Genomic DNA, 26,286 nt, shown 5'->3' with positions numbered 1-26,286 from the left:
AAATCAAGTAAGTAGACGATACATAGCTGCACCAAACCGCTGAGTGCAAGAATGTCAGCAACTGATGCCCAGGGGGTGCTTTTCTCCCAGTTAATGCTTTGCGTACTTTTTCTTCCACCTTGTCAAAGTTCCCACACACAAGTTTGGCTGGAGGTAAGAAATAAAAGTCTGAGCGAGTCTATTATCACCACGTCAACTTTAATGATGAGAGAGAGAGATGTTGTTTCTTGAGACGTGAAGTAGGAGTCCTCTCATTTCCCTGTTATTAATGGTTATAGTGCAGAAATCGTGAACGTTTTTTTACTTCATTGTCTGCTAAATATTTACAAGAAAATCATGTAAAAAGCCGTTGGTGCTTTGCATGTTTAGAGGATCAAAATACAAGCAGGAAGTTGATGGAATAAGAGATTTATGGGTTTTAAAGATTTTTTTTGGCATTGTAGGCCTTTATTTTTGACAGGACAGCTTAGACATGAAAGAGGAGAGAGAGGGGGAATGACATGCAGCAAAGGGCCGCAAATCAGAGCCAAACCCGCAGCTGCTGCGTCGAGGACTAAGCCTCTGTATATGGGCGAGCGCTCTACCCGGTGAGCTACCCAATGTGCCCAATTTTTTACTGTAAATAAAGTCACTTGCTACAATCAATGAGAATATATAAATCTAGATAAAGATCTACTAAAAGTCTGACTTTTTCCCTTTCTGCAAGACATCACGCTTCATTGTTGACATTGTTACAGATATTCAGTATATTTGCAGAATGACAAAAGCGCCTAACAGCTGATAGAAGAAGAAGAGACTTTAATGCCTCAATAGTGATGAGAATTTGAGCTTTATGCATGATATGTAAATAAAAACACAGCCAAGATACAGTTTAATTGGAGATTAGGTAAACTGTACACACACGTACAGCTAATTACAATACCGAGCCCTGACTTATTATTTAAAAATTCCCAAAATGAATATAAGCTGAAAACCTGTTAGCTCAATTGCATTGAGGAGTAAGTTATGTTAAAAGGTCCCATGTGGGGTTTTCTTTTAAACAAATACTCTTGTTTGTTCTCAAGACCTTAAACTGAACCCTGTTTTAGTGATTCTTTAGGTTTAGTTTAGAAAAGCATGAAATGATAAACAAATAGGTGTGTTAAAAACCAGTACTGTATATTCATGTAAACACAGAGCAGTAAAGCCGTCACAGTGGGTGATGACAGAGCCTGCAGGGCTTCTCTCCTCTGGCCCCGTCATCCTCGGCCGGCAGGCAGGCCGCAATCAGCTTTTCTTTTTCCATTGCAAATGAGCGCGGCAGATAAGTTTGTGGTTGAGGGCGCTGAGCTAATACCTCCTAATAGGAGCTCCAGCTGCCTCATACTCCGCTAACCACAGCCACCACCACCACCACTACCAGGCCCAAGGGACGATTTTCAGCTGCCAGAGTGTTGATGCATTTGTCAAAACTGAAACCATTTGTTTGCAGATTACAGGAGTTTGTCTTGGAACTGATTCAAGAACAACATATGTTGTATATTTTATTATTTGCCCCCCTTTGCTGTAGGTGTTGATGTCTCACTGTTACATCCTTCAGCTCATTGTTTGTGTTTGAGATGAAGTCTGCACACACACATACAGTGTAGTCACAAAGACATGCAACCTTTAGCTGCAAGAGGGAACTAGGTCGGCCCCTGTGAAGTCAACAACAAGTCCTCTCCACAGTGTTTATAGTCCAGTGAGGGGAGGGAGGAGGTTACTCCATGTGACAAGAGCTGGGTGTCATACCTGTGCTTCGGCAATCAACTTAACCACTGGCAAAACGGGATGGCTCAGACTCTTGCTGCCCTTATCTGCATCCAACAGTCTATTTTTACTTTGGCAGCGTTTTTGTTTTTTTTGTCTCTCTAGCCGAGCTGCCGCGAGCTTCACTGTACTGTAGATCACTGGACTACAAAAAACATCAGGAGCAGGAGGATGCTTGTCACATAGCCTGTTAAGAATCTAACAGCAAAATCCAACAAGATATGTAGAAAAAGAAAAACATTTGGATCATGTTTTTTGAAAGCAGACAGCAGCCAGACAGCTTTTGGGGCTGCACTAAACCCCTCCAGGCTCCCTACAATCCTATTAGACGGGCCCAACAGGATCCTGCGAGGATTGTTTTGAAAATGTGCAGACAGAATCAGATGCAGGGTGGAAGTACTCCCACAGGTTGTTTTTTTTCTTGCCGTTTAATAAAACATGAGTCTATGGGAGTGTGCGGTTACTGAGCTCATTTTCCTTAAGCTGCTGCAATTGCATTTGTTTTAAACGCGCTTGTTCCAAAGACATAAACTCTACGAAGCAAATCTCAAAATCCCTGAATCCTCTTGACCACGCGGGACTAAAGGGAACAATACCTCGCACAGAGAAATCCGCTCCTTCAGCCAAACACACTAAATACAAATCCAACCCTGAGAGGCAAAGTGCTTGAACTGCACTGATGCCACCAAAATTCACAAAGTGGCATTTCTATTTCGGCCCTTGAGTGAAATAAAGATTAACTCAAAGCTATTAACGAACCTGCTGAGGTCAACTTTTACCATCTGTCTCAACAGATGCTCGACTGTAGTAGGTGAGGGTTGAACTCCAACCTAATGCATCCTGTTACACCCAAAAAGCTCTATAACATCTAGTCATATTTAGAGTTTTACATTTTGTTCTGCAATACACTATCTAAAATACTGTCCAGAAGCATATAAAATAAATAAATAATCAATTTTTTTAATTTTATTGATCTCTTCATTGCACTCATGCCTCTATATTGTTTCTGTTTGGAGTATGTATATATTGTGTATATATTAGTGGGTATATCTTTGTTTTGGTTGTTTTGTATGTGTAAGCACAGTGTAAGTAACGATGCTCCAAAGAAAAATTCCTCGTATGTGTCCACATACCTGGCAAATAAAACTGATTCTGATATGAGATCAACACAGCTGTTCAGGTTATTGTAAGTTGACTTTAAAAATACCTGGTCGTGAGAATAGTCATTTGCTCCTTACTACCACCACCCAAACTTCTGCGTGTAGACTGAAATGATGTAAGCAGGACTGATACGCATTTGCTTCTGACTGGGTTAGGGCAACAACAACAACAAATATTCTGTGTGATTGACAGTCCCTGTTTACCATCTTAAATTTAGTATAGAATTTTTGCATGCTAACATTAGCTAATTAGCGCAATGTATAGATAAGGTAATTTGGACATATACCCGAAGATTGTGTCAAGTTTCATTTTGACCTGCTGGTATCAAATACTATATATACTAGATATTTTACTTTGGACTAAAGCAGTGAACTGACCAATATCCCTGGAGACTGTCTGCTAATATGGCTTATGATGTAATAAAACCTTGCTGACCTTCAATACACTTGCTTTAATTATGATTTTAAAAAAGAGAGAGGGGGAACAGCAAGAAATATACTGTTGTGTCACAGGTTCTGTCAGTAAACGAGTCTTGGGAAACGTCCAGTTGAAAGAGTGAAAAAATTAAATAAAAAAACATAGTGGTTGTGTTAATGGCGAGAAAATAAAAGTGTGATCAATCCATTAGAGTGGCTTCCATCAGCCTGATAAGTGGGATGAAGCCAACACGCTGAATATAACACTTAGCCTCCTCCTCAGTGTTCAGGCTGCGTCATCCCGCTGGAGGACCACGTTGACACTGCAGGCCTCTGCTCTCAAACTGCCGCTCACACTGTTATCTGGCTTCAGGATCTCCTATGGGCTGAAGGATGTAACCCTTATCTGATAAAAAATATGAAGTGACAGTAGGCTGCACTATTAGTTGCAATTTTATCAAAATCGCTATATGGACTCCAAACCCTGGGACCTGCTGCTGATGTAGGGCTACAGAAGCTCTTTAGTGCAGGTATGTGCCTGACCACTCTACGGCTCTAAAAGTGATCACAAGGACCTTAAAATGGATTCTAAATTTGTTAAGAAGCCAGTGTAAAGAAATCCTGATGGAAGTAACATGAGACCTTATGGAGGACTTGGTTAAAAGCGTGGCAGCAGCAGCATTTTGGAAGACTTGCTAAGGCAGGTGAAAAGAGAACTGCAGTAGTCAAGACCGAGGGGAAATGAAAACGCGTGAATAATTATTTCCAACTCAGCTAGGTACACAATGAAGCTGAGTAAAGCACTGTTCCTCAGCTAGTAGAAGCAGGAGTGAACCGAACAATTCTTCCCATATTTAGTTCAGTGGTTGAGGGCAGGAGGGGATATTGTGCCTGCCATCCTTCCTTCTGGCCCATATGCTCAGGTTAATCCTCTCTTTTGGGCTGCTCCATCTGCAATCTTTTCCTCACCGGCTGGCATGCCTCGAAGACTCTGCGCATATGCTCGGGGAGGAGAAACAGTTTTTATACCTGGCTCAGGAAATTTCCAGCAATCAAACTGCAAGAGAAGGGGGGACTCTGCCAGAACCCGCAGAGCTCCTCCGGCACTTCCCCTTTGTTGCTAGCATGGCCGGGTAACTAGTTTGCCCTTTTTCTACTCCGTGCACAGGGAAAAAAAGTTAATAAGAAACGCGGTACTGGAGCTGTGCTTTACATATTTCACATGAGATAAAAATCAAACATGGGCAGGGCGCGTGGCCCTTGGCAGTGTGAAGTGGAAAACACCAGACTACGGTGTCATCTTCTCCTAAGTAACATAATCGGCTTAGAAGGGCCGATGCTTAGGACTGGTGATGCCTCCTTGGACTACTAAACACACAAATGCTAACGAGCTGTGGCAGAGAATAGAGAGCTTATTAATAACCCTGTGAGCAGTATGGTCTCAATCGATATCAAGATGTTATATCGTGATGTGGAGAATATGTGAAAAAAATGCTTAAACAATTACTCAATCAAAACATATTTGAGTAATTAACTAATTAACATGTTTATTCTCTAGTTACAGCTCTTTAAATGGGAGGACGTGCTGCTTTTCTGTTTTACATCAAATTTTAGGAAATGTAATATCTTTTTGTTCTGTACTGTCGGTATGACAAAACAAACAATGTGAAGGAGTCATAATTGAGACATGGGAACTTGTAATAAGCATATCTTATTGTTTTGATTTTGTAAAGACTGAAGAGAACACACACACACACACACAACAGTTGCAGTCCTAATCAAATTGATATTCGATTGTGGATTGTGTTCCACTATTATGCATTACAGATCAAACTCATCCGACAGGTAAAAAAGCATGAATAAACTGAAGGTATGAATTACAATTATTAATTACAATTATCTTGAATTACAAATCATTTGCAATTGTTAATTTGCATGAAAGAATTATGTAGAAGTTTTAGGAAGTTACAGATTTCTGAAATGTCTATTTTAAGTCATATATCTTTCAACAGTTTTAAAAGGTCTAAAGCTTTTTTCACATTCTCAGAGAAATAAAAATACAAAATGAAGTTGATTACTGCTCTTTCTGTGGGTATAAATATGAGCATCACACCCTAAACTGGGTGAACCTTTATGTATTTAAAGATTGTGCTGTATCTACTAACCTGCATGACCTATTTTGATTTTTTGATCACCTTTTGTATCATTTTTAGTGTTGGGAACATTGGGAACTACAACTGAGAATTGTATGTTTACTTGCATCAAAACATAATGTCTGAGTTCAAAACACAACATGAAGGAGCACCAGTTGGTAGTGCGGGCGCCCATATTTAGAGGTTTATTCCTTGATGCAACGGGCCCGGGGTTCGACTCCGACCCGCGCACTTTGATGCATGTCTTTACCTCTTTTCATGCTGTCCTGTCAAATAAAGGCCTAAAAATGCCCCCCAGAATAAAAAATAAATAGACTAGGGCTGTCAGTGCATTATTACCAGGTTAACTAAAACCATTTTACCGACCTTAACTTTTTTTGCAAGATTGATGTTCTTTTTGGCCTAGCAAACTTCGTAAAACCTTTTTACATGCGGTTGCAACAACTATTAACGTTAGAAAAACAACACCACCACACCGGATCTAGCAAGACCGTGAATAATGTGTGATTAATTGCGAGTTAACTATGACAATAATGCGATTTATCGTGATTAAATATAAAAATCGTTTGACAGCACTAAAATAAACTAAACATAAAGGTGACGGACAGATCATGTTATCTGCCATGTCTTTTAGAGATTTAGAAAGTACTGATTCAAAGTGTTGGGTTATATTTGTCCAAATGTCCGTTAAACTAACAACTTTGTCAGATGTTGTGAGACACATATAGACGCATGATGTGTTACTGTACCGCCATCAAAGCAACACGTTCCCCGTGTAAAACCTCCGGGAGAAAAGAAGTCTTAGGAAGATCCCTTAATTAAATCCACTTATTAAAGTGGATTGATTGGACTAATTAGGTCATTTATCAAGAGTCACATTGTCCCAATAAACGAGGAAAGAACCCAGTTCACTCTTCACTGCAGTGGTGTTTGAATTTTTAAAACTAGGCATTGTATGTCACTGAAGAATTATTTCATTATCAATGAATCGGCAATTTATTTCCTCAGTTGATTGTTTGATGTATAAATTGTAGGGAAATACAGAAAAATGCTCAAATAAAGCAATTTATATTTATTGATATTGATTGTTTTGTCCAAGCGATGAATACTTTCAGTTTTTTATCATAGAAGCCGACAAAAAGCAGCAAATCTTCCCGTTTCAGAAGCTGGAACCAATGCGTTTGTAGGTTTTCTGTTTGGCAACAATAGCTATGTTTTAATCTGAATTAAGTGATATTGAATAAAAAAATGCCTTATTAAAACTAGCTATGTTACCATCCACACGTTTTTATCCAAATTAAGTGATTTTGAATTAAAAAAAAAAAATCGCTTATGGAAACAGTAAAATTGTAGAATAAACCATGCATATGAATAAAGACAGAATTCCATCCACTTTTGCACATATTCTGAAGCAGATAGTGTTTTCCTGTAATGTTATTACCACTCTTGTTAAGAATCCCATGACTCCTGGGAAACTGATTTTTCCTGGAGAAAAAAGTTAATCTTAGTACTTGGTGATTTTATTAAGTTTGTCTATTCTGTACACACAAAATCCATTGTGCATCAGACCCGCCTGAGAGAGAGAGAGAGAGAGAGAGAGAGAGAGAGAGAGAGAGAGAGAGAGAGAGAGAGAGAGAGAGAGAGAGAGAGAGAGAGAGAGAGAGAGAGAGAGAGAGAGATCCCTCCTGTGTTGTTCTGCCTTAGGTTACTCTGTTCTTTTGCCATAGACTTTATATTTTTTTTCCTGTTAAAGGGTTTTGCTTGGGGAGTTTTTCTTTATCTGAATCAAGGGTCCAAAAAGACAGTGGGTGTTGTATGCTGTGCAGATTGTAAAGCCCCGAGGCAAAATTGGGATCTGTGATATTGGGCTTTATAACTGAAATTGACTTGACTAGAAATGTACTTTCTGACCTCACGCTGCACAAGCGTGTTCAACTAAAAAGTCCAACCAACAAAGTGGATTGATGCATGTTTCCAAAACATGAACAGTATGTGAAAAATCTGTCCAAACTGATGTGCTTCTGTCTGGTAAACTCAATTTAAAAAAAAAAAACTCAGCCTTTTACAGGTCAAACACCTGCATGACTGAGGCACTAAGGGGGAAAGCCAACATTGCACCGAGGTGAGACATTTGCCAAAACTTCCTTGAAGGCCAACAGAGCAGATTACAAACAAAACATGAGTTAAAAACATGCAGAGACGGTTTCACTACAGCAGGCATTCCCAAACTGGCTGTGGATTTATATAATAGCGTGACACTGAAGGCTGGATCTCAAATAGTATTAAAGACAAATACCAAGTGATTACATAATATGGACACTTCGTTTTAACGCCATCACTGTGAAAGTCATTTGTTGCACTTACGTTTGCTCTTATTTTGCACAATTTCTTTAATAAAAATAAATTATTAGTAAAACAAAAGGTTCTAGCTAAGGACTGGTTTGTGTTGGGGTTTTTAAAAAATATTTAAAGTTAGGCATCTTCTTTTTACATTATTTGCAGCTGAGTGTCATCTTAATGAAAATACCGAAGGCAGTGCCTCACCAATCTTGGACTATATCCACTTTGTTCCACTTCCGTTATTGCCGCCCATGATATTTGTGATTGGTTTAAAGACATGCCAATAAAGCAGAGCATGTTTCTCTCCCATCCCGAAATGTTGTGTGAACTAGCCAGACCCCGTACTACGTAGCGCTGAGGCAACTCCAATCTAGACAAACAGCGGGGGTGTAAAAACTAGTTTTAATAACAATGCCTTAAAAATGAACCACTTCCCTCTTATGTAAATAGAAACCACAAACTAAATGTAGCTATTTCAGCACTTGGGGCAACTCCCCGAGACATGATGACTACTGGGCTGTAATAAATCTAATTTATTTGCATCCAGTTAAAACTCTTTGGTGCTACTGGTTCTCCAGCATTCCTGCTCAAGTGTCATCTGTGATGACAATGTGGAGTGAAAACAAACACACAAACTTAACATTTAACCATTGGCAGCCGCTCCCACAGTAACCTCAGCAGCACTGACGCCTGAGCACATAAATATCTTGCTCTTATCTAATTATTTGCCACTTAGAAAGCAGCAGTCAGGGCTCATAATAAGTCACACTGAAGAGGCCAAATGTGCAGTTGAAGAATTCAAGTTAATCAAAAGTTAAGTGGGGGAGGTAAGCTATGTGGACTTTTTATGTTGTGAAGGTTATGACTTTATATGCCTGTGAAGAAAAATTTGCAAAATTACACATATTTTTAAAAGTGCTTAACTATATAAATCTACAATCAACGGTTTATCACCATAAACTATATAAATAAAGTCTAGTTATGTCCATTCCGGTAAAGAGAACAGCAGTTGAATAGCCCAAAAATCAAATTTTGAATTATTTCCTCAGTTGATTGTTTGGTGTATAAATTATAGGGAAATACAAAAAAATGCTCAAATAAAGCTTTTTATATGTATTGATGTATTGATATTGATTGTTTTGTCCAACCAACAGTCCAAGAGATGAATATTTTCAGTTTTCTATCATAGAAGCTGACAAAAACAGCAAATCTTCACGTTTGAGAAGCTGGAACCAATGCGTTTGTAGGTTTTCTGCCGACCAACAATAGCCATGTTTCCATCCACACGTTTTTATCCAAATTAAGTGATATTGAATTTTTAAAAAAATCGCTTATGGAAACAGTAAAATTCTATAGAATTTCATGAATATTGACTTAAAGGAAACACGTTCCGTCTCATCGGATTTTATCTTGATCAATTCACAACATTTGCGATAAACGCTGATGGAAACATTATTTGCCGAATAAATAATGAATTGTGATTAAGTTTTAGGTCATTTTATGTTTGCAACTTGCCACAAAACGAAGAAGAAGAAGTTTTAGTTCATTTCCGCCCAGTATTTCCGCCCTGCTTGCACACATGGCGGACGTCAACAAAGACACGTGTAAGTGGACAGACGAGGAGACGAGAGACTTTTTGAATTTAAATTCTCAGGAACTCGCGAAGGAAATGGCCAACAAAGGTTACGACAAGCTTCTTTCATTCATTTCTATGCAAAACCACATGACTTTTCTGCGCTTCAACCAGACATTTGGAGCATCTAATATCACGTCTCCACTGCATGGTACTGCACGGCACAGCGCTACTCAACTCGCCCTTTTTTGGTTTTACATGAGCAAAAGTTGTTGAAAGTACCTGGTACTTTTTTTGGTACCACCTCGGTCAATGTTCCAAATCAAGCAGAGCCGTTACTGGAAGGTGGAGTTAAAAACACTGCAGACCACTGATTGGTCACAGAGAAAAGTCCAGGACAGCCTGCACAAAAAACATTTTTAAACTGCCAAGCTACCGTCAATAGTGACGGAAATATTTGTATTCAGTTGTCCCAGGATTTAAAAAATATATATTGTTGCTGTTGTAATTGTCCAGCGTGTGTTGCATGTTGCGTTGAAGATGGTGTGAAGATACTCTAGTGTGTAATTTTGTATAGTTCCTTTTTTCTATGCATATATTCTAATTCTGTAGTATTTTACAACTGATATTACTTTGTATTTGTTTTCTTGTCTTCTCTTTTTCTTGTTTCTCCTCAATGTAAGTCGACACCACCTAAACCATGACCAAGACATCACCAAAAACAGAGTGTATCGAGACCGAAACTTTGTGGGTTTGAGAACGAGTCGAGACCAAAACCAAGGCAGGGCGAGACTGAGTCAAGACCAAGACCAGACTTGTGTTAGACAGCCAGAGCTTCTTCTCCTGTCTCCAGCATTCACTTTCTAGGGAGTGTGTGTAGAGAGGGCAGAGAGAGGGGGGTTTACAGTAACAAAAGTCAAATTAGATATGAGTCAAGTTATTGGTAATTTTAACACATAGGCCTAAATCAGACAAAGCACAGGCATGTAGCAAAATCACTGCAGTTGTGGGCTTGACCGGTCTTGAACTAAAATCCTGAGTCCTCTTTATCCGAGACGAGACCAAGTTAAAAAGCAACAGATTCCAATATGAGACTGAGACCTTCACAAATTGCTCTAGAACACTGCTGGACTGGCAGAAACTTAGACCTTTGGTTAGCTTACATACCTTTAAGTATCAGCTTTCCCTGGTCCACCCTTAAGTTCTGGTGCACAGAAGATAAGAACAAGTCCAAACATGACGTATTCCACTCAAGTGAGATTTTAGCCTACAGCTCGTAGAATTTGGTAACAAATGAGAGCGAACGTTTTTATGTATTTAAGAATACAGATGTTGACGTTAAAACAGTTTAGAGGATTAATGAAGTAATCCACTATAGTATTTCAGAAAGTGTGTGTTTCTTTAAAGGGGCTGTGTTTGTTTACTAGGAAACAGAGGAGTCCCTTTAGAAGGAGGGGGTTTGATTGCCCAGGGGGGAGAGTCCGGGGATGAAGTGAGTGGCTGTACAGGAGTTCAGACATACAAGTGTTGGTCTAAAAGCGTTGGCCACTTTTCAACCTTTTAATCTCATCTTGAAAGTATGAAAATATTTCCTTTATTTGGTTGTGAAACATGGGATTGAAATGGCGGTCTGCAGACCTCTTGTTGGAAGGAGTCGATTCAACAGGACCACTTTCCACCAGCAAGGTTCCTTGTTAATGCTATCTTGTGTCTGGTCTTCACAAAGAAGGCCTTGATTGTCTTCAATATATTACAAGTGTTGATCTGGTGTCTGGTCACAGCCTAATTTACAGCTGTAATTAAATGGAATAGAGGACTGTTGCAGGGGGTTGTAGTGCAGCCCCCTTGTCTCTTCTGCCCAGATATTTCCTACACCTGATTCTTGTGTATCTCACATCTTTCTTCTGAATTATTCTTGTGTTTAAACTGAAGGATATGTGCATTACCCTCCTTTGCTAAACCTTATCCATTTTCAGTTTTTTTCTTTTAGCAGCACTTCCCCCACAGGTGCCTATAAAGTGTCAGTGATACATCGTAAAACACATGATTCTGCCTCGGCACACAATCTTTGCTGTGTAACACTTAATCCACATGTCTGACATGGCTCTAGACAGGTTAAGTGAGGGGCAGGTAAATGAGGATAGTCACTCTCTTTAGCCTAAAGCTCAGTGTGATTTACAGTGTGATAAACTCCAAAATTACTATATTGAGGCCTCCGATTCTGCCAAAAGACAGTCTGGTGATAGAGCTGTATACCAAGCTCATCTTCCTCTTCCAGTCACAAGCTGCGAGCTGCAGGAGACAGTGAGTGTGTAGATTGATCATCTTTGCCATTTGAATAATCAGCTTAGTGCATGGTGAGATTGCAACGCACGGGGAGCACACTGTCACCATCCTATTATAACACATAAAGGTCATTGCTTCAGTCGCTGCAAATCCGGTTCATCTGATCATTTGTAAACTCAACTCACTTTTTGCTCACCAGCACTGAGTCTGTTTGTGGCTCAAAATGTCAACAGCTGTTTGGACAATGTGGACTTCCAATACTCGAAGTCCTGCAACAAATTTATCCTTGTATGCCTAAAAGCAAAAGAAATCAGAGGCTGCAAATCTCAGCCTTTTGCATTTCCCTCAGGTTTAGATTTGTCGCTCTCCATGGGCAGACAAATGACCAGAACCAACAGGACAATTTCATTTTGGGAAATGGGCTGTATCTCAAACATCCTACTGTGGTCTGACTGGAAAATGAGTTTTTTGTTGTTGTTTGTTTTGTCTCTGCTAGGATTGATTACTATTGAAGACAGGATGTGGGTGAAATTATGTGCAGGCGGGCACAAACCTATCAACAGTCTTAAATGATGGAGGAATTTGACTGGAAGTTAAAAATGATTTTTTTCCAGGACCAAAACTGGTGGTGTGGATGTTTGATAAGAGCTCCACAGCAGCATCATACTGGAGGAGGTGTGTGATGATAAAAGATCCTTTACATATATTGCGGGACCGTTGGGTGTTACAGTGATTTTTAGACAAATGTCAATGATGAGATTGAACAAGAATAATGAAAACTGACGTCCAACTACTGTAGATCTAATGAGCTTTTACTTGGTGGAACATCTGAAGATGTATTAACTTTAATAAGGTGCCATCTTAATAATGGTGATCAGGTGATCAGGGTGCTAATTTGTATTGCACAGTTACTGTCCAGTAAACTAGGACAAAAGCTTCAAGAGGATTTAATTGGACTGAGAAAATCTGATGATAAAAAAGGCTCCTTTCAAATCAATTGAACTTTCTTTCTTTTGGAGTGGCAGCAGAACGTAGTTTGTCCACAGCAGAAGAAACAGAAGTACTGTGACTTGAGGTCTGATAAAACAATCTGTTTCCATCAACCAATGCACTTCAGTGTTCTCAAACACTGAAACAAGTCTTCACGCAATCACATTGCACTTCAGATTTTCTTAATGATAGGACATGGAGCATTATTTTTAAAAATACCTTTTAACTCGGAGCTCAATGTAAAGGTTTGTTCACAATTATGTTGAATATATCTGCTCTGGTGCGTCTTTAAGCCATTTTCCTTGAATATTAGTTTGAGAAGAACTCCTTGAAATTCAGACCTGTACTACCAGACATCTTACTGACACTTATAATAATAAAACTGTCATTTGGATTCACTTTAGGTGACAATCTCACCGAGATGAGTTTCTCTAACAACAGTCTGACAGGAACTCTGCATTATACAACTGGCACATCTTATTTCTATAAAAGCAGAACAGCACAAACTTGTTTTAAAAGTTTAAATTTAAATGTTCAGCAGAGGTTGTGGATGAAAATCCTTTTCCCAACCGTTAAGATTAGGCCGCACAAGATCGTACACATCTAGTGACGACTGGTATATGCATCATTACAAGCTGAAATACAAATAGGGTTTTGACTCAAAACTGTCAGCTAATTTGCATACAATCGTTTTTTTGACCTTTTAAAGTAAAAGACTACTTACTTAGAATATGTGGTCAATTTACATCAAATGAATCAAGAAGTTTAATAAAAGGTTTTATATTTTTAGGTGATTTGCCAAATAAAATACAAAGATATAGGATAGAATAAGATTGGATAAAACAGGATAAAATACTAAGACTTAACCTCTCGTATGTGAGTACAAGCAGTTTTTTCTCTATCTTATATCATTATAATATAAATCCTTTGGGGTTTTCCAACTCTGGTTCCAACAAATTAAGCAATTTCAAGACAACACATTGGGCTCTGAGAAGCTGCAATAGGCATGTGTCCTCATTTCCTGACATTTTCAGATTAAATCAAATTAATCAATTCAATATAATCCATAGTTTAATAGACAATAAAAATAATCAGTTGTGGCCCTGATTGCCACTTTGAGCTTTATGACTGCAAGGAGACAATTAAACAGAAATAAAAACAGTTCAGTCTATTTTGTAAACAGAAAACATGTGGGCAGTGTTGCAAAGGATTTTTTATCTCATATTTTTAAAACCAACCTCTGAGGTGTCAGTCAGCCACAGCAGCAGCGCTTTCAGTTTCAGCAACAGAAACGTAAATAGCCGAGGCCGTAACACTTTAAAAGATTGGCCACAAAAACCAAACACCAGCAGCGGCTGTCCTAAAAGCCTCGGAGAATTTATTGGCAGAAATAAAATACAGATGCAAGAGGAGACAGGTACACAAGCTTTGGAGATCCATGAAGGTAGGTGAGCATCACATAGAATGACATTGCTGTCAAACCCAAAGTGACATATGCCACAACTAATACCAGTGGACAACACTCAATCATTGCTGACTCTGTCAACCTTTATCATCATGGCTCATAATGTCATCCAAAAGATGATTAAGAAAACCGAGATAGCCATTATCCAAGCAGATATCCAAACAAGTCTGCGGACTTATCAGTTTTTGCTATGAATAATGAAAAACTTGATACGGTTATCCCAAAAAATATCAGAGCAGCAGAACTTGTAGTAACGTGTAAACTCAAGCGCTAAATGTTGCTTATGTTTCTCAGTCTGCTCCTGATAGGTACCGCTTATTTTAAATCTGCATTGATCAATATATTTATATATTAACATTGAATCAAATGCCTATATGTAAAAGGATAAGCTGACCCATAGGGACTTATCTGCAAACTGTGTAGCTCTAATAAGCTTTTTGGCCTGTTTTAGCTAATGTTTTTAGGTTCAGCCTCATCAAACTCATTTCGAGCTGCACCAGTCAACTATTTCTAAGAAACAAGCTTCAATAAAACCACTGTACTCCAGCCACACAGCACCAAATGACAAAGACAAAGTTAGCAACTTGCTGGTGAACGTAGTGGAACATTTAGCAGCTGGTGGAGACCAAAAACAGAGCTTAAAGAATACTTCAAATGAATGTTGCTCCATGTCTGCTGCATATGTAAAGAGACCTTGTCAATCAAGTGTTAGAAGTTGGATTATGTGACTTGAGGCAGTTTATCACTCTGCCCTAAGATTTGTATCTGGTGATGGATTTAGTACCCACCAGTGTCTCCTTTATCAAAATGTAGGCTGGACTTCCTTGGCTCTGAGAAGGGAGCAACACTGCATTCTATTCTTCTACAAAGTCTTGCTTAAAAAAATTAACAAGCTTGCTAAACTTTAAATCGTATCACTATGGCACTCGCACTAGTGAGTCCTTGGTCCTAAATATTCAATTTGTTAGGACAGAATTAGGATAAACTACATATCATTATTTAATGTGTCTACACTCACAGTTTATGAGTGTATTTCAGGTATTTTATAATAGTAACATATTATTTTTCTCCAATTGACATTCATGAAGGCACCAAATATTGCTGCTGGGAGATTTGTGACACAACTGCAAAGCGTCCTAAAGCTTTTCATTTTTATATATATATATAAAAAGATCCATTAAATGCCATGTGAAATGCTGCAGGGTGGCTTAAGTGAAGGACAGGGAGGACTGAAGCTGCTGTACCTTTGAGATGAGCTCGTCGTGGTTGGCCAGGTGTGCCCGGCAGTGGATGCAGCTGTAGGTGCGGTGGCAGCTCGGCAAGTAAGCCTGGAAGGTCTTTGACTTGGTCATCTTCACCATGTCAATGGGGCAGGGCTCCTCGCTGGTGTCAGGACTGGCACTGGAAGAGTTGCAGCTCTGCTGAACTTGCTGACAGAAGAAACACTGGAAGATGCAAGCAAAAGCCGTCGTTGTTGTGGAGTGGGTGTGTGGCACGCTCCACACAGACACCACAGGAGAAAATCAAACCTGCAGGCCAGAGGAAAAAGAGGAGACATGATGAGACACAAGTCCCATACTTCCTATTTTTAGAGCTCATGATCTTGATTGCATTTCCCATAAAAACACAGCTCATTTGCTTGAGCTATCATAATCTATTATGCGATTACAATCACATTGTTGACTACCAATATGCGGTGATGTGACTTCATATTATGACAAGTCAAACAAACCCTTGTCAATGTCAAGCCACATAACATGTTTGACTTGATCACAAACAATTTGATTATTCCTAGTTTATGTATTATTATACATCACTGTATCTATTGGAAGGCAAATTTCTGCCAACTGTAAGCACAAAACACATAGTTTGGAATGTGAGAGCATCTAAAATATTTTGACAACCCCATTTCTGGAAAGCTGTGTGCACACATCTACAGTTAGTTCAGTAAGTCAGTCTAACTGATGATTGCAACAAAGTTATTTGAGTTATAACTTTTTGAGTTTGCCTTCATATTCAAATATGTTTGTCTAACTTCAAAGTTTGTGTACATTCTGTCAGATCATCTGACTGCTCGTGTTTGTTTCTTCCCTGCAGGACCTTTTTTTAGTGACCTTGTTCCCATTCTCTGCACAGTACTCAGATCTTTTACTTAAGTAGTCATACTACAGTGAAAGAATACTCTGTTACAAATAAAATGCATGCATTTAAATTGTTACTTAAATAATCAACATATACTCAAAAGTATCAAAAGTGAATCTACACACTAATCAGAAGGGCCCATTTCAGAATAAAATCGAATAATAACAACTGATGCATTATTGCGTTCATCATGGTAATGTTGCAGCTGCTAAAAGGTGGCGCTCATTTTAATTACTTCATATACTGCTGTGTAGTTTAATCTCACCATCACTTTTTAGTTGATTTGTATTTTGTATTAATAATCGGAATCTGTGAAACAACTAAAGCAGTCAATTACACATATGAAGCAAAAAATACAATATTTCCCTCTGAAATTTTGTGAAGTAGAAATGCTTGAGTAAAGTACCTCAAAATTGTAGTACAGTAATTGTAGAAAAACACAGCTGGATCACAACAATTATTTTGTTGAGTACAATGATCATAAACCCTTCATTACCATTGTTTCATAACCAATCAAAAAGCAAAAACTCCTAAAATATAATTCAACTTGTAATAAACTGAAATATGGATAAAAGTTCCAACAAGCAAGACAAAAAAAAATAAGGCAAGAAAAAAACAAATAATTCAGCTCACAATGGAGGATACTGGTTTGACTGGGGAAAAAAAAAGAAAAAAAAGTATGTTTTTTATTGACTGAGGTGACTTCAGAAAGCCTGCAGGAGATTCTGCTCTACACGCACATGCATACCATATCAGTTCATATGCAGGACAGACTAGAAAGACTAGAACAGCCGATGAGACAATGCAGCAAAGACACAATGGTTAACAAAAACATCTCTGCAGATGTAAAACGCCAACATACACACCAGAATGCAGCCCTGCTCCATTTACTTTACACTATTGCTTTCTGGACTTTGGTGAGGCAATAATTGGATTCCAGCTGATCAAATATGACATTCATGCTTGCACAGACATAACAAATATGCATATTTAATTTGTTTTAACATGAAGACTCCAACAGTTCATTTCCTCAAAAAAGATCTAAAGACATGTGTTACTAATATAACAAATAACCAAGTTTTTAGCTTAACTTTCCTCCCCCTCTTATTTTTTTTTTTTTTACACACTGCTGTGTCCATGCTGCCTTTTATGTCACTTTCTTTTATTAAACTTATCTATTGAATTATCATTACTAATGTTATTAATCCTTATGTGTTTTTGTCCATGGGCTCAGCTGTCAAAGGAAATATGAAGTGTTGTTCCAGTAAACAGTCAGTAAACAGGTGGTATCTTTAAGTGGACACTGAGTTGGAGGTCAGATAGGTTCGTTCATAGAATACTCCTCTTACTTCTCTTTTTCTATAGTTTGTTACTGTCATGTTGAATCTTGTTTTTTTTAAATATATTTTTCTGTTGCAGTCTTGCTCAAATAGCACCATTGAAATAAAGCTGAATTTGATTTGATCTGATGTGGTTTTAAACACATTCAGCTCCAATCATGTACATGAACATCATGAACATGTTTTAAAAGGTTTTATTTGTTCAATTATTACATTTTTATTTCCTGTATGAATTAGTCTCAAATCAGTCATCTGTTAAACACCTTGCACTACCCTCTTAGAAGGGAATGTCCACAATTTTTACCTCCTATGGAGCCATTTTGATGCTAACAGGCCATCACCCGCCGTTAGCATCCCATTGACTCCCATTCATTTTGGCGCCACTTCGACAGCAAATAACTCTACATCTGAAGCATTTAAAAACTCTATTTCTCCGTTGTTTATTTCTAAAGAAACACGACAATGTATGAAAAGCTCCATTACCTTGAAACCTTGTTTTAGCTCCGTAGCAGACGTTTTTGCAAAAATTGGCCAACTATTGTGTCATAACCACGCAACTTACTGTCGCATAATAGACAAATTACCGAACAGTACAGGATCACCTCGCAGAAAGTTTTGACTTACATTAGCTGTTGAGGCTTAATTATTAATCTTAACTAGCCTTTTAGTTAGCAATAATTTGCCTGTGCCTATGTTATCTCCTGACATATACCTACGCTCTCCGTCTCTGAAAGATTCGGAATGATTGAGATTTCTCTTGGCACAGCTACCAGAAGACTTACAACTTTCAGACAGGTTGCTCACGTCACATCTATGTCGTCGAGCTCAGTTTGAGGCTGCGCATTATCGCTCAGCTAATACCGGAAAAGTGCTTCTAATAGACTTCAATGGTTTCCGTTGAAAACAACAGCATCACACTGTCCATTTCTTATACTGTCTATGGGTGGCCCTCTCTAGGGGTGTTAGTGAAGATTTCAGTTAGATACACACACCTGGCAGTTAGTGTGTGTAAGTTTTTAGTAACAACTTATATCTATGAAAGAACTAGTTTGTGTGTGGTGCAACCTGTTTTAATTTAGTCGGACATACATTAGAATTAGCATTTTTACTTAAATTGAGGATGTGGGTACTACAGTGCCAGCAGTTTGTGGTTAATTAAAATGCGACTGGGCGGTGCCATTTATCTGATCAACCACACTGTCTTTCACTTCTTGGAAAACACACTGAAGTAAACTTTAACCTGTTAAAGACCAACCAGACACTGGTGACTGTGTTGAGCGTAAAAAAAAAGATCTACTTTTATGGTAGTGTTGAGGGTATTGTTTATACTATATTTAAACAACTGTATGATTCTCAACAAAACTACACTTTCTTCTGCCAGCCATATTTTTATACCTGATACTTCTTTTTAAAAAGCATTTATAATGTATAACAAAGGACAGACATTGTCAAACATAATCCAAGTTTTGAAATTAAGAAAAATACTGTCTAATGTCCAACTCTTTGTCTTAAAAATACATTGTCGACTGCAGCCAACGGGCTCAACAGTCACTCTAAACATGCAAACAACAACACAGCATTAGTAAAAACACAATGACAATGTGCTTCAGCAGCTTCAGAAGTTTCCAGCTGAACTCAATGTGGTGCAACAGGAAGAGCAGCAGCGCCGAGACAGGAGCCAGCAGCCAGACAAGAAAACAAAGGAGCTTCCGCAACTCAACATGAAGCCGCCGTGACCTGATGTGAAGCATGGCTGCTTGGCAAAACACACACACATATGTACACAACTGGGAAGGTAACATTACAAAAAAAAATGGGGAAACTGGCAGCCATAACCCGGTGGCCCCCAGACGGGCCAAATTTACATACTCTGCACAGGTGCCAGAGGCATAATCCCTGCATGAATAGGACAAAATCCCCTTTCTGAATTAGCCCAGTTTAACTCTGGCTGCATGTGCAGGGAGAAAGGTAAACACACACACACACACAGTTATTTGCATTGGGAAACACACACACACACCTTCCCTTTTCCTTCATAAATGCCAAATAAGGACATGTAAACGTCCGTGGGGCTGTTTCTTTGTTTGTTTTGGTCCCTTGTAAAACCTAGTTGTTCACTTAAGGGCATTTAACAGCCCATGGTCTTATTTGTGGTCCCTTTTTATGGTCTTACTTTAGCATTCTCTGTATATTTCTTTAACTAAAACAGCTGGGAAATCCTTAAAAATATACCTTGAATTCTACAAAATAATTTCCTGACACTAGAATGTATGTCTCTTTTGTTTCAGCCTTCCTCGTCACATGGTGATAGCTCAAATTTGGATTTAAACGACAAAAGAAAATTAGAAAACAAGACAGGAGATACAGTAACACAGCAGGAACAGCTGATACTCAAACTGAGCAAAGTGAAAACAAAGAGGCAGCACAATGTGCGTCTGTGGTAACCACTAACAGGAAGAAGTGTCCAGACAAAAGACTCGCTCCACTCGCCACTGAATCTAACCCGAGAAAATAACCCATTTAACACAGCATGCGTTTTTACCATCATTTGTATATTCTAAATAAGTTAATCTTGACATGACAGGCTTTTGCAACCCCCTCTCCTCTCCTAAAAGGTGTTCATCCCCCACAAAGAGCAACGCCGACCGCTCAAGTGCAACAGTGTCGCTGTGTCTGGTTGGTTTTTGTTTGTTTGTTTTTTTCCCGAGCCTGATGCAGTCTGTGAATCCAGCACGACAGGTTTTCGGAGGTAAAGATTGCCCTGCTGCTGTACTCACCACCTGGATCAGATCTGAGCAACACGCAGCATTGATGGAAATATGCTTGCTGAAGAAAGACAGAGATGTTTTTCAGTTTGTTGTTTTTTTTAAGTTAAATAAATGATTGTCGTCGTCCCAGGCTCTGGTCCATGTGTGAAGCTGCCAGATAGGAACTTATTGTTGTGTCCTTTGGGTGCTGACGGATCTCATTTTTTCCCAACACAGGCTTTTGTTGTGTCTTTTGTGTGCGTAATGGACTGGCATGGTTACTTCGGTACGGAAACGTCACCACGTGGGAGGGAGATGGAGCAGTGATTGAAAGCCAAGGCTGGCCAATGAGTGGCCGCGCTGCTTTCAGGCTCCCATGGGAAAGATGGAAACCAGGTTGAGCGTAGGATCAGGTGAAAATGAAATGTTTTTTTCCTTTACTTTTTAGCGGTCCATTGAATTCATGTTTTTTTTTAAGTTACTTTAGTTTAATTCAACTTTTTTATGTTTCTACAATTTTTGCAATTTGTTTATTCTATTGCTATCTCTCATCTCTACTTGCGCACACATGTGTAGATTTAGTTTACATATAGAAGTATCTGTATAGGCAACTGTATATTGTTTTAATTTATATCTAATTTGAATATTTGTAAATATGTTCTGTGTGTGGGTAGTGTGAATGAGCTACAGCTTACATTTCATTCTGCAACCCTGAATTGTAAAACAACAAATAAATGAACTTTGTAGTTACTATTAATGTATGGTGTATATAATATTCATTTGGTACCTTTTTGTTTTTGACAATTTGTATGGTTTAAAGTAAGTAAATATATTGTATTTTAGTTTCTGAGGTTACTTATCTACACATCGGCACGTCTGTTTTGACGCATGGGATCAATAAACTTTACCATATGTTAAATTTAAAAAAAAGTTGTCAATAGCTTTCTTTTTTAGTTTAGATTCATGTTTTTGCTCAGATTTGGCCTCGTAAAACATAATATTGTATGCTTTCTAGAAATTAAATATCATCTGTGTCAAATGTGTAATAATTCAGGCTTGAGGTTGTGGACTTTGGAAACTCAAACTTTTATTATTTATCATAAACAAGCAATCATATGTTTTTGTTTCAGCGCTCAAAGCTCAGTTGTTGTTCTGTTATTGCAATAGGGCTTATTTCCCATGTGGCTTGAACGCACCACATCGAGGAGGAGGGAGCGAGCAGATACCCGGATGTGTAAATAAATACAAGATGAGAATATGAATCGGACTCTTCTTTCTCTGATATGAAAAATAATATGTTTTTGTTTGTTATTGTCGCTTTTCCACCTGTAGTTCTCTGTATTAGTTACAAGCACTCACTTTTGGTTTCTACACGTTTTTGGCACATTTCCACTCAAATGACCAATTGCATGATACATATTTGTGCAATGATTAAGTAGCACTGCGGGTTTAAACGAAAAGAGATCATGACATGTATAATAGGATGTCAAAACCAACAAAACACACAATTTGATTTTATCCCTACACCATGTGGGACACGAAACACCAGAAAGTCATAACTGACAATTTAGGGATATTATATAATGATTATTCCCTAAAAACATCCACAGCTCTCTGAGCCAAAACAGGCCTGCCCCTATTAGTTCATGTTAGAAACGGATCAATACATTCCTCGAGTATTTATTTAGAATTTGACATGGACAAAGCGGAAATTCGTGTTATATTTTGTAGATTAAAAAACAAAACAGTAGCCATGATTGCCCACGCCACCCCCACCTCGGTCCCCCCCCCACACACACACACACCACCACCACCCCCTCCTCCTCCTCCTGCTGCACTGTTTATGTGTCAGTACTGCATCATCCTGACATTGGACAGATCCACATCTGACATATAATGCCATCAATGATGACATTAAATATAAAAAGGCCTCGAATTAAACAGTAGTCTGGTTCCTACTTCCAAAACAAATGCCTGCCTTTGTCCTATCCTTGCTGTCCTGATGTAAGGACGCGCGTGTGCTTCAAGACTAAAAGACGACGACGACAACAACAACAACAACAACAACTCACGGACCGTTTGTATTTCTTACTGTCTTTCATTAAAACATTACATGCTGACATCACAGCCGGGGTTATGGTGCGTTATGTTGCAATAACCCTCAAATGTGTTGCTTCACCGTATGGATGCACGTAAACACAACACTGCAGCTGCCCTCGGAGGTGCAGGCTGTGAGCGCGTGAGCATTATGAAATCCGTCTTTTTCACTGTGTTGTTGTCGCCTGTTCACGTGGTATCATAAGCCCCCCCAAAACTGACCGAGATCTGCAGCCACAAAGGCGCACGTATGATGATGATGATGATGATGATGATGATGAGGATGGTGGTGATGATAATGATAACGGAGACATTATCAGCTGAAAGTAGCAGGACATCAAGGGTTTTGCTCTTGAATGTAATAGAGGATCAAATTGCGAAAACTTGTCTCATTAAAGAAAGGAGACACTGTAACCTTATAATTATTATAAAATGGGTTATTATAGGCCTACAATTAGGCTATATAAGTCCTATGTAATTGTCATCCTAGAGGAGTAGGGAATGAACAAATCATAATCAATACCACTCTGAAAGTTTCTGGGGGAATATCACAGAGTATTATGAACTCATTAGATTGTTACCGGAATAGTGAAGTAGCTATTTGTAATTCATAATAAACTATATGGTTTAGCTCTGCATGCATCACAAAACACAAGAAGCCTCCTATTTTAAGATGTAAAATATGAATAGCCTTTAGAAACGTTGGAGCAAGAGGAAACAAACATAAAATAGCAAAAAGTATAATAAACTCACTACACATACGCACACTGAATATTACAGTAGAAGAATAGTTGTTGGGGATTATTCTGACAAACACACGCGTGTCCTCCAGCAGGTCACTGGCGCTGCACTTACCCCAAAAACACTTCGCCTTTCCCTCCTCGGAAACCAAAACAACCCGGTGAGGAAATCTCTTTCTCTGCTGGAGCTGCAGTCGGGGTATTAGTAAAAAGCATAAAAAGATAAAGACACATTCACCGTCCCATAAATTCAGCAGCAGTCCGTCTAGGTCGGGCCGAGTGCCAATAAAAAGTCTAAAAAAACACATCAATCTCCTCGTTGGATCTTCTCTGCGTTAATAAACCGAGCACTTTCTGCGTTAAAGCGTGGGGTGTGCGGGGTATCTCCGTGGGTCCGGTTGAGTAGAATCCCAACACGAGGCGGGTCAGAGTGTGTGCATGTTGGAGCAGCTCGCAGCTCTCTGAAGGGTTTTAACCTCTCTACCTCGAGCTCTCCGACATCAGCGACAGGCCGAGCTGTCCCGTCTACGGCCTTATTTATAGCCCTCGGATTACCTTCGTGATGCGCAGCGTGCTTTGACTAATTCACGCACACGCACGCACACACACACGCGCACACACACATACGCACACGGACACGCGCGCGCACACACACACACACACGACTGGATGTGTTCAGTAAGCCCTTCCGATTTGTTGGAAGTGTTTACATTCTCATTGGATAAAATTGTGCTAACTGCTGTCGGTCTAAAACAAAAGTAAAAAATAAAAAAAAAGTGCAGAAAAGCGGTGTATTATTACATCCAGGGGTGCTGCCTTCAAGTACTGCAGGAAATAACAGAGTTGAGCACACAAAAACATCAACGTAGCCTAGAACATGTCCGAACAACTCCAACATTATTATTATCCCAAAGGAAATTTGGTTAGCTGCCAGCCAGTTAACACATACATCACATGAATACACTGCTAACATTGCACATTTATGGGCCCAGCCAATAAGTTAAAAATCAACAACATTTTATCAAAAACGACAACAAAAATAAGGTAGGCTACAACTTACTTGTTTGTGAATCATCTGGTTGTCGTCTTCTTCAGTGGATGGAGTTGCTCAGTTGTCATTGAGATGGTTTAGTTGTAGTCACGACATGTTCAACAGAGAACTAACAGCTAATGTAGCCTACAGTTTAAGGTAGCCTATTACTTGCAGGGTTAGTTGTGTAGGCTTTAAAGTGAGTTTGTAAACTTTTAACATAAGCTACTTGTACACAACGTGATTTACGTGGATTTTAATCATTTATTTGTATTCCCCGGTGATAAAAGGCAGAAATCATGGACGCCATGGCATCAGCTGCTAACTAAGTAAATAATCACCACTTTTGTGTTTATCCTTTCACTGTTCAGCTTATACTTGTCACGTAATTTTTATAGCATCCAAAAAGTTTTAAACTGAGTCAGTTTGATGCTGTACAGCTTCTTATTCCGGACAAATATAAAAACACAGCTCATCTTCATCTTTAAACTCTCTTAAATTCGATACTTTTAAGAGGTACGTAAAGGCAAAAGTAGCCTAGCTACACAGCCTGTTCTACAAATAGCGTCCAATCTGCCAGAAGAAGAATCTCCGTCTGACCAATCCACTGTGAGGGAGGGCGGGGCTATATACTCACAGCCAATCAACCCAAGGCCAGACGCTGTATAGCGCGCTCGCGTGTCTGAGGGTTGTTTTTGGCTGTGCGCGCCACCGACACAGACGCGTGCCAAAAACAATACCCCACAGCGCGCATGCGTGGCCGCATTGCAAGCACGTGGTTAAGAATAGCAAGTAAACAAACCCCGCACCAAAATCAATACAATTCATTGATGTTTAATATTGGTGTTTACAGTAGTTTTTATATGCTTGTGTCAGGGTTAAAATGTTTTGTTTGTTTTTATATTATTATAATCTGTAAAATAATTTTACAAGTTTACTTAAAATTTTACTTTAAAATCTTGTTTCGTTTCCTTTTCATCCACTTTCATCACATGTCTTTTGTATACAGCAGTTGTAATGCAAATAACTTTCCATTTGTATTGTTTTGTCGATTTAGCAGGTTTAGAAAAAGAAAAACGAGGATCCATCAACATGATCTAATTGTTTTTTCTTTTTTTAAATTGCTCTTTCTTAGGGCTTGTAAACTACAAAAAGACAACATCAATTTGTGAATCACACTGCTGACTGGACAATTGACATACTGCAGTAAATGTTATTATCCAGTACGACAGCGCCCCCTTGAGGACACTGTGGTCTGACGTATCTATTTCACAGTATACATGACTGCCACATCTGACAGGACAGCTAGTTGAGAGAGGGGAAAGACATGCAGGAAATAGTCGCAGATCGGGTTCCAACCCTGGACCTCTGCGTCGAGGCATCAACCTTTCAGTACATGTGCGCCTGCTCTACCCACTGAACCAACCCGGCCACAGAGATAAGAGTTCTTCCTTATTTTGGATAGACATTATTGCAGGTTTTGTTATCTTGCATCTTCTTAATTGTTTTATTTAAAACTTCTTCTGTTGTGTCAAATAACTAAGTGAATTTACCGTACCCATGTACTGTACTCCAGTACAATTTGTAATTTGTATTTGTACAACTTGTATTTACTTTAAACTTTTACATTTTATAAGGCAAATATGGTACATTGTACTCCACTACTTTTCTTTTGTAACTCTAGTAACTTAACTTTGCAGGTTCTGTTAAATAACACAAAATATAACATTTACTGCCACACTTGATGTGTTCGGAGTCGCACACAACATTTTTATAAAGAATTGTCACTCTTCTCATTAAACATATTTAAATTGTATTCTTTGTTGCTCCAAGAAATATTTTTTGGGAACTCTGTGATAACAGATGCTGACAGGAGTTAAAGAAGTTGTCTATTGCCAGTTGAAATCGTACAAAGAGACTTCACAGAGATGTTAAAGATACAGTGTTTTTAATGAATGTCTACTTAAATGTCATGGCAAAATGAAACAAAAGAAGAAAACCAAACATTAAAAAACAGC

General features: G+C 38.8%; 1 protein-coding gene across 4 annotated transcripts in view; it reads right to left on the bottom strand.

The window, feature by feature from the left end:
* The window catches only part of LOC117944587 (protein yippee-like 1), a 30,936-nt gene extending 7,104 nt beyond the window's left edge, over positions 1-23,832 (bottom strand). Inside the window, exons 1-3 of one of the 4 annotated variants that reach the window (XM_034871547.1) lie at positions 20,432-20,766; positions 16,208-16,300; positions 15,417-15,701 (exon numbers count right to left, since the gene is read on the bottom strand). In XM_034871547.1, coding sequence (XP_034727438.1) covers positions 15,417-15,533 — 117 coding nt within the window. In that variant the 5' untranslated portion in view covers positions 15,534-15,701; positions 16,208-16,300; positions 20,432-20,766. Of the gene's footprint in view, positions 1-15,416; positions 15,702-16,207; positions 16,301-20,431; positions 20,767-22,360; positions 22,426-23,353 lie in introns of those variants that run through there. The other 3 variants (XM_034871545.1, XM_034871548.1, XM_034871546.1) reach the window with 3 other exon arrangements.
* Between the last annotated feature and the right edge of the window lie 2,454 nt (positions 23,833-26,286).

The sequence above is a fragment of the Etheostoma cragini genome, chromosome 5 (assembly GCF_013103735.1).
Source record: "Etheostoma cragini isolate CJK2018 chromosome 5, CSU_Ecrag_1.0, whole genome shotgun sequence".
Taxonomy (NCBI): domain Eukaryota; kingdom Metazoa; phylum Chordata; class Actinopteri; order Perciformes; family Percidae; genus Etheostoma; species Etheostoma cragini.
The sequence above is the reverse complement of the archived record's forward strand: the minus strand, read 5'-3'. Positions and strand labels throughout refer to the sequence as shown.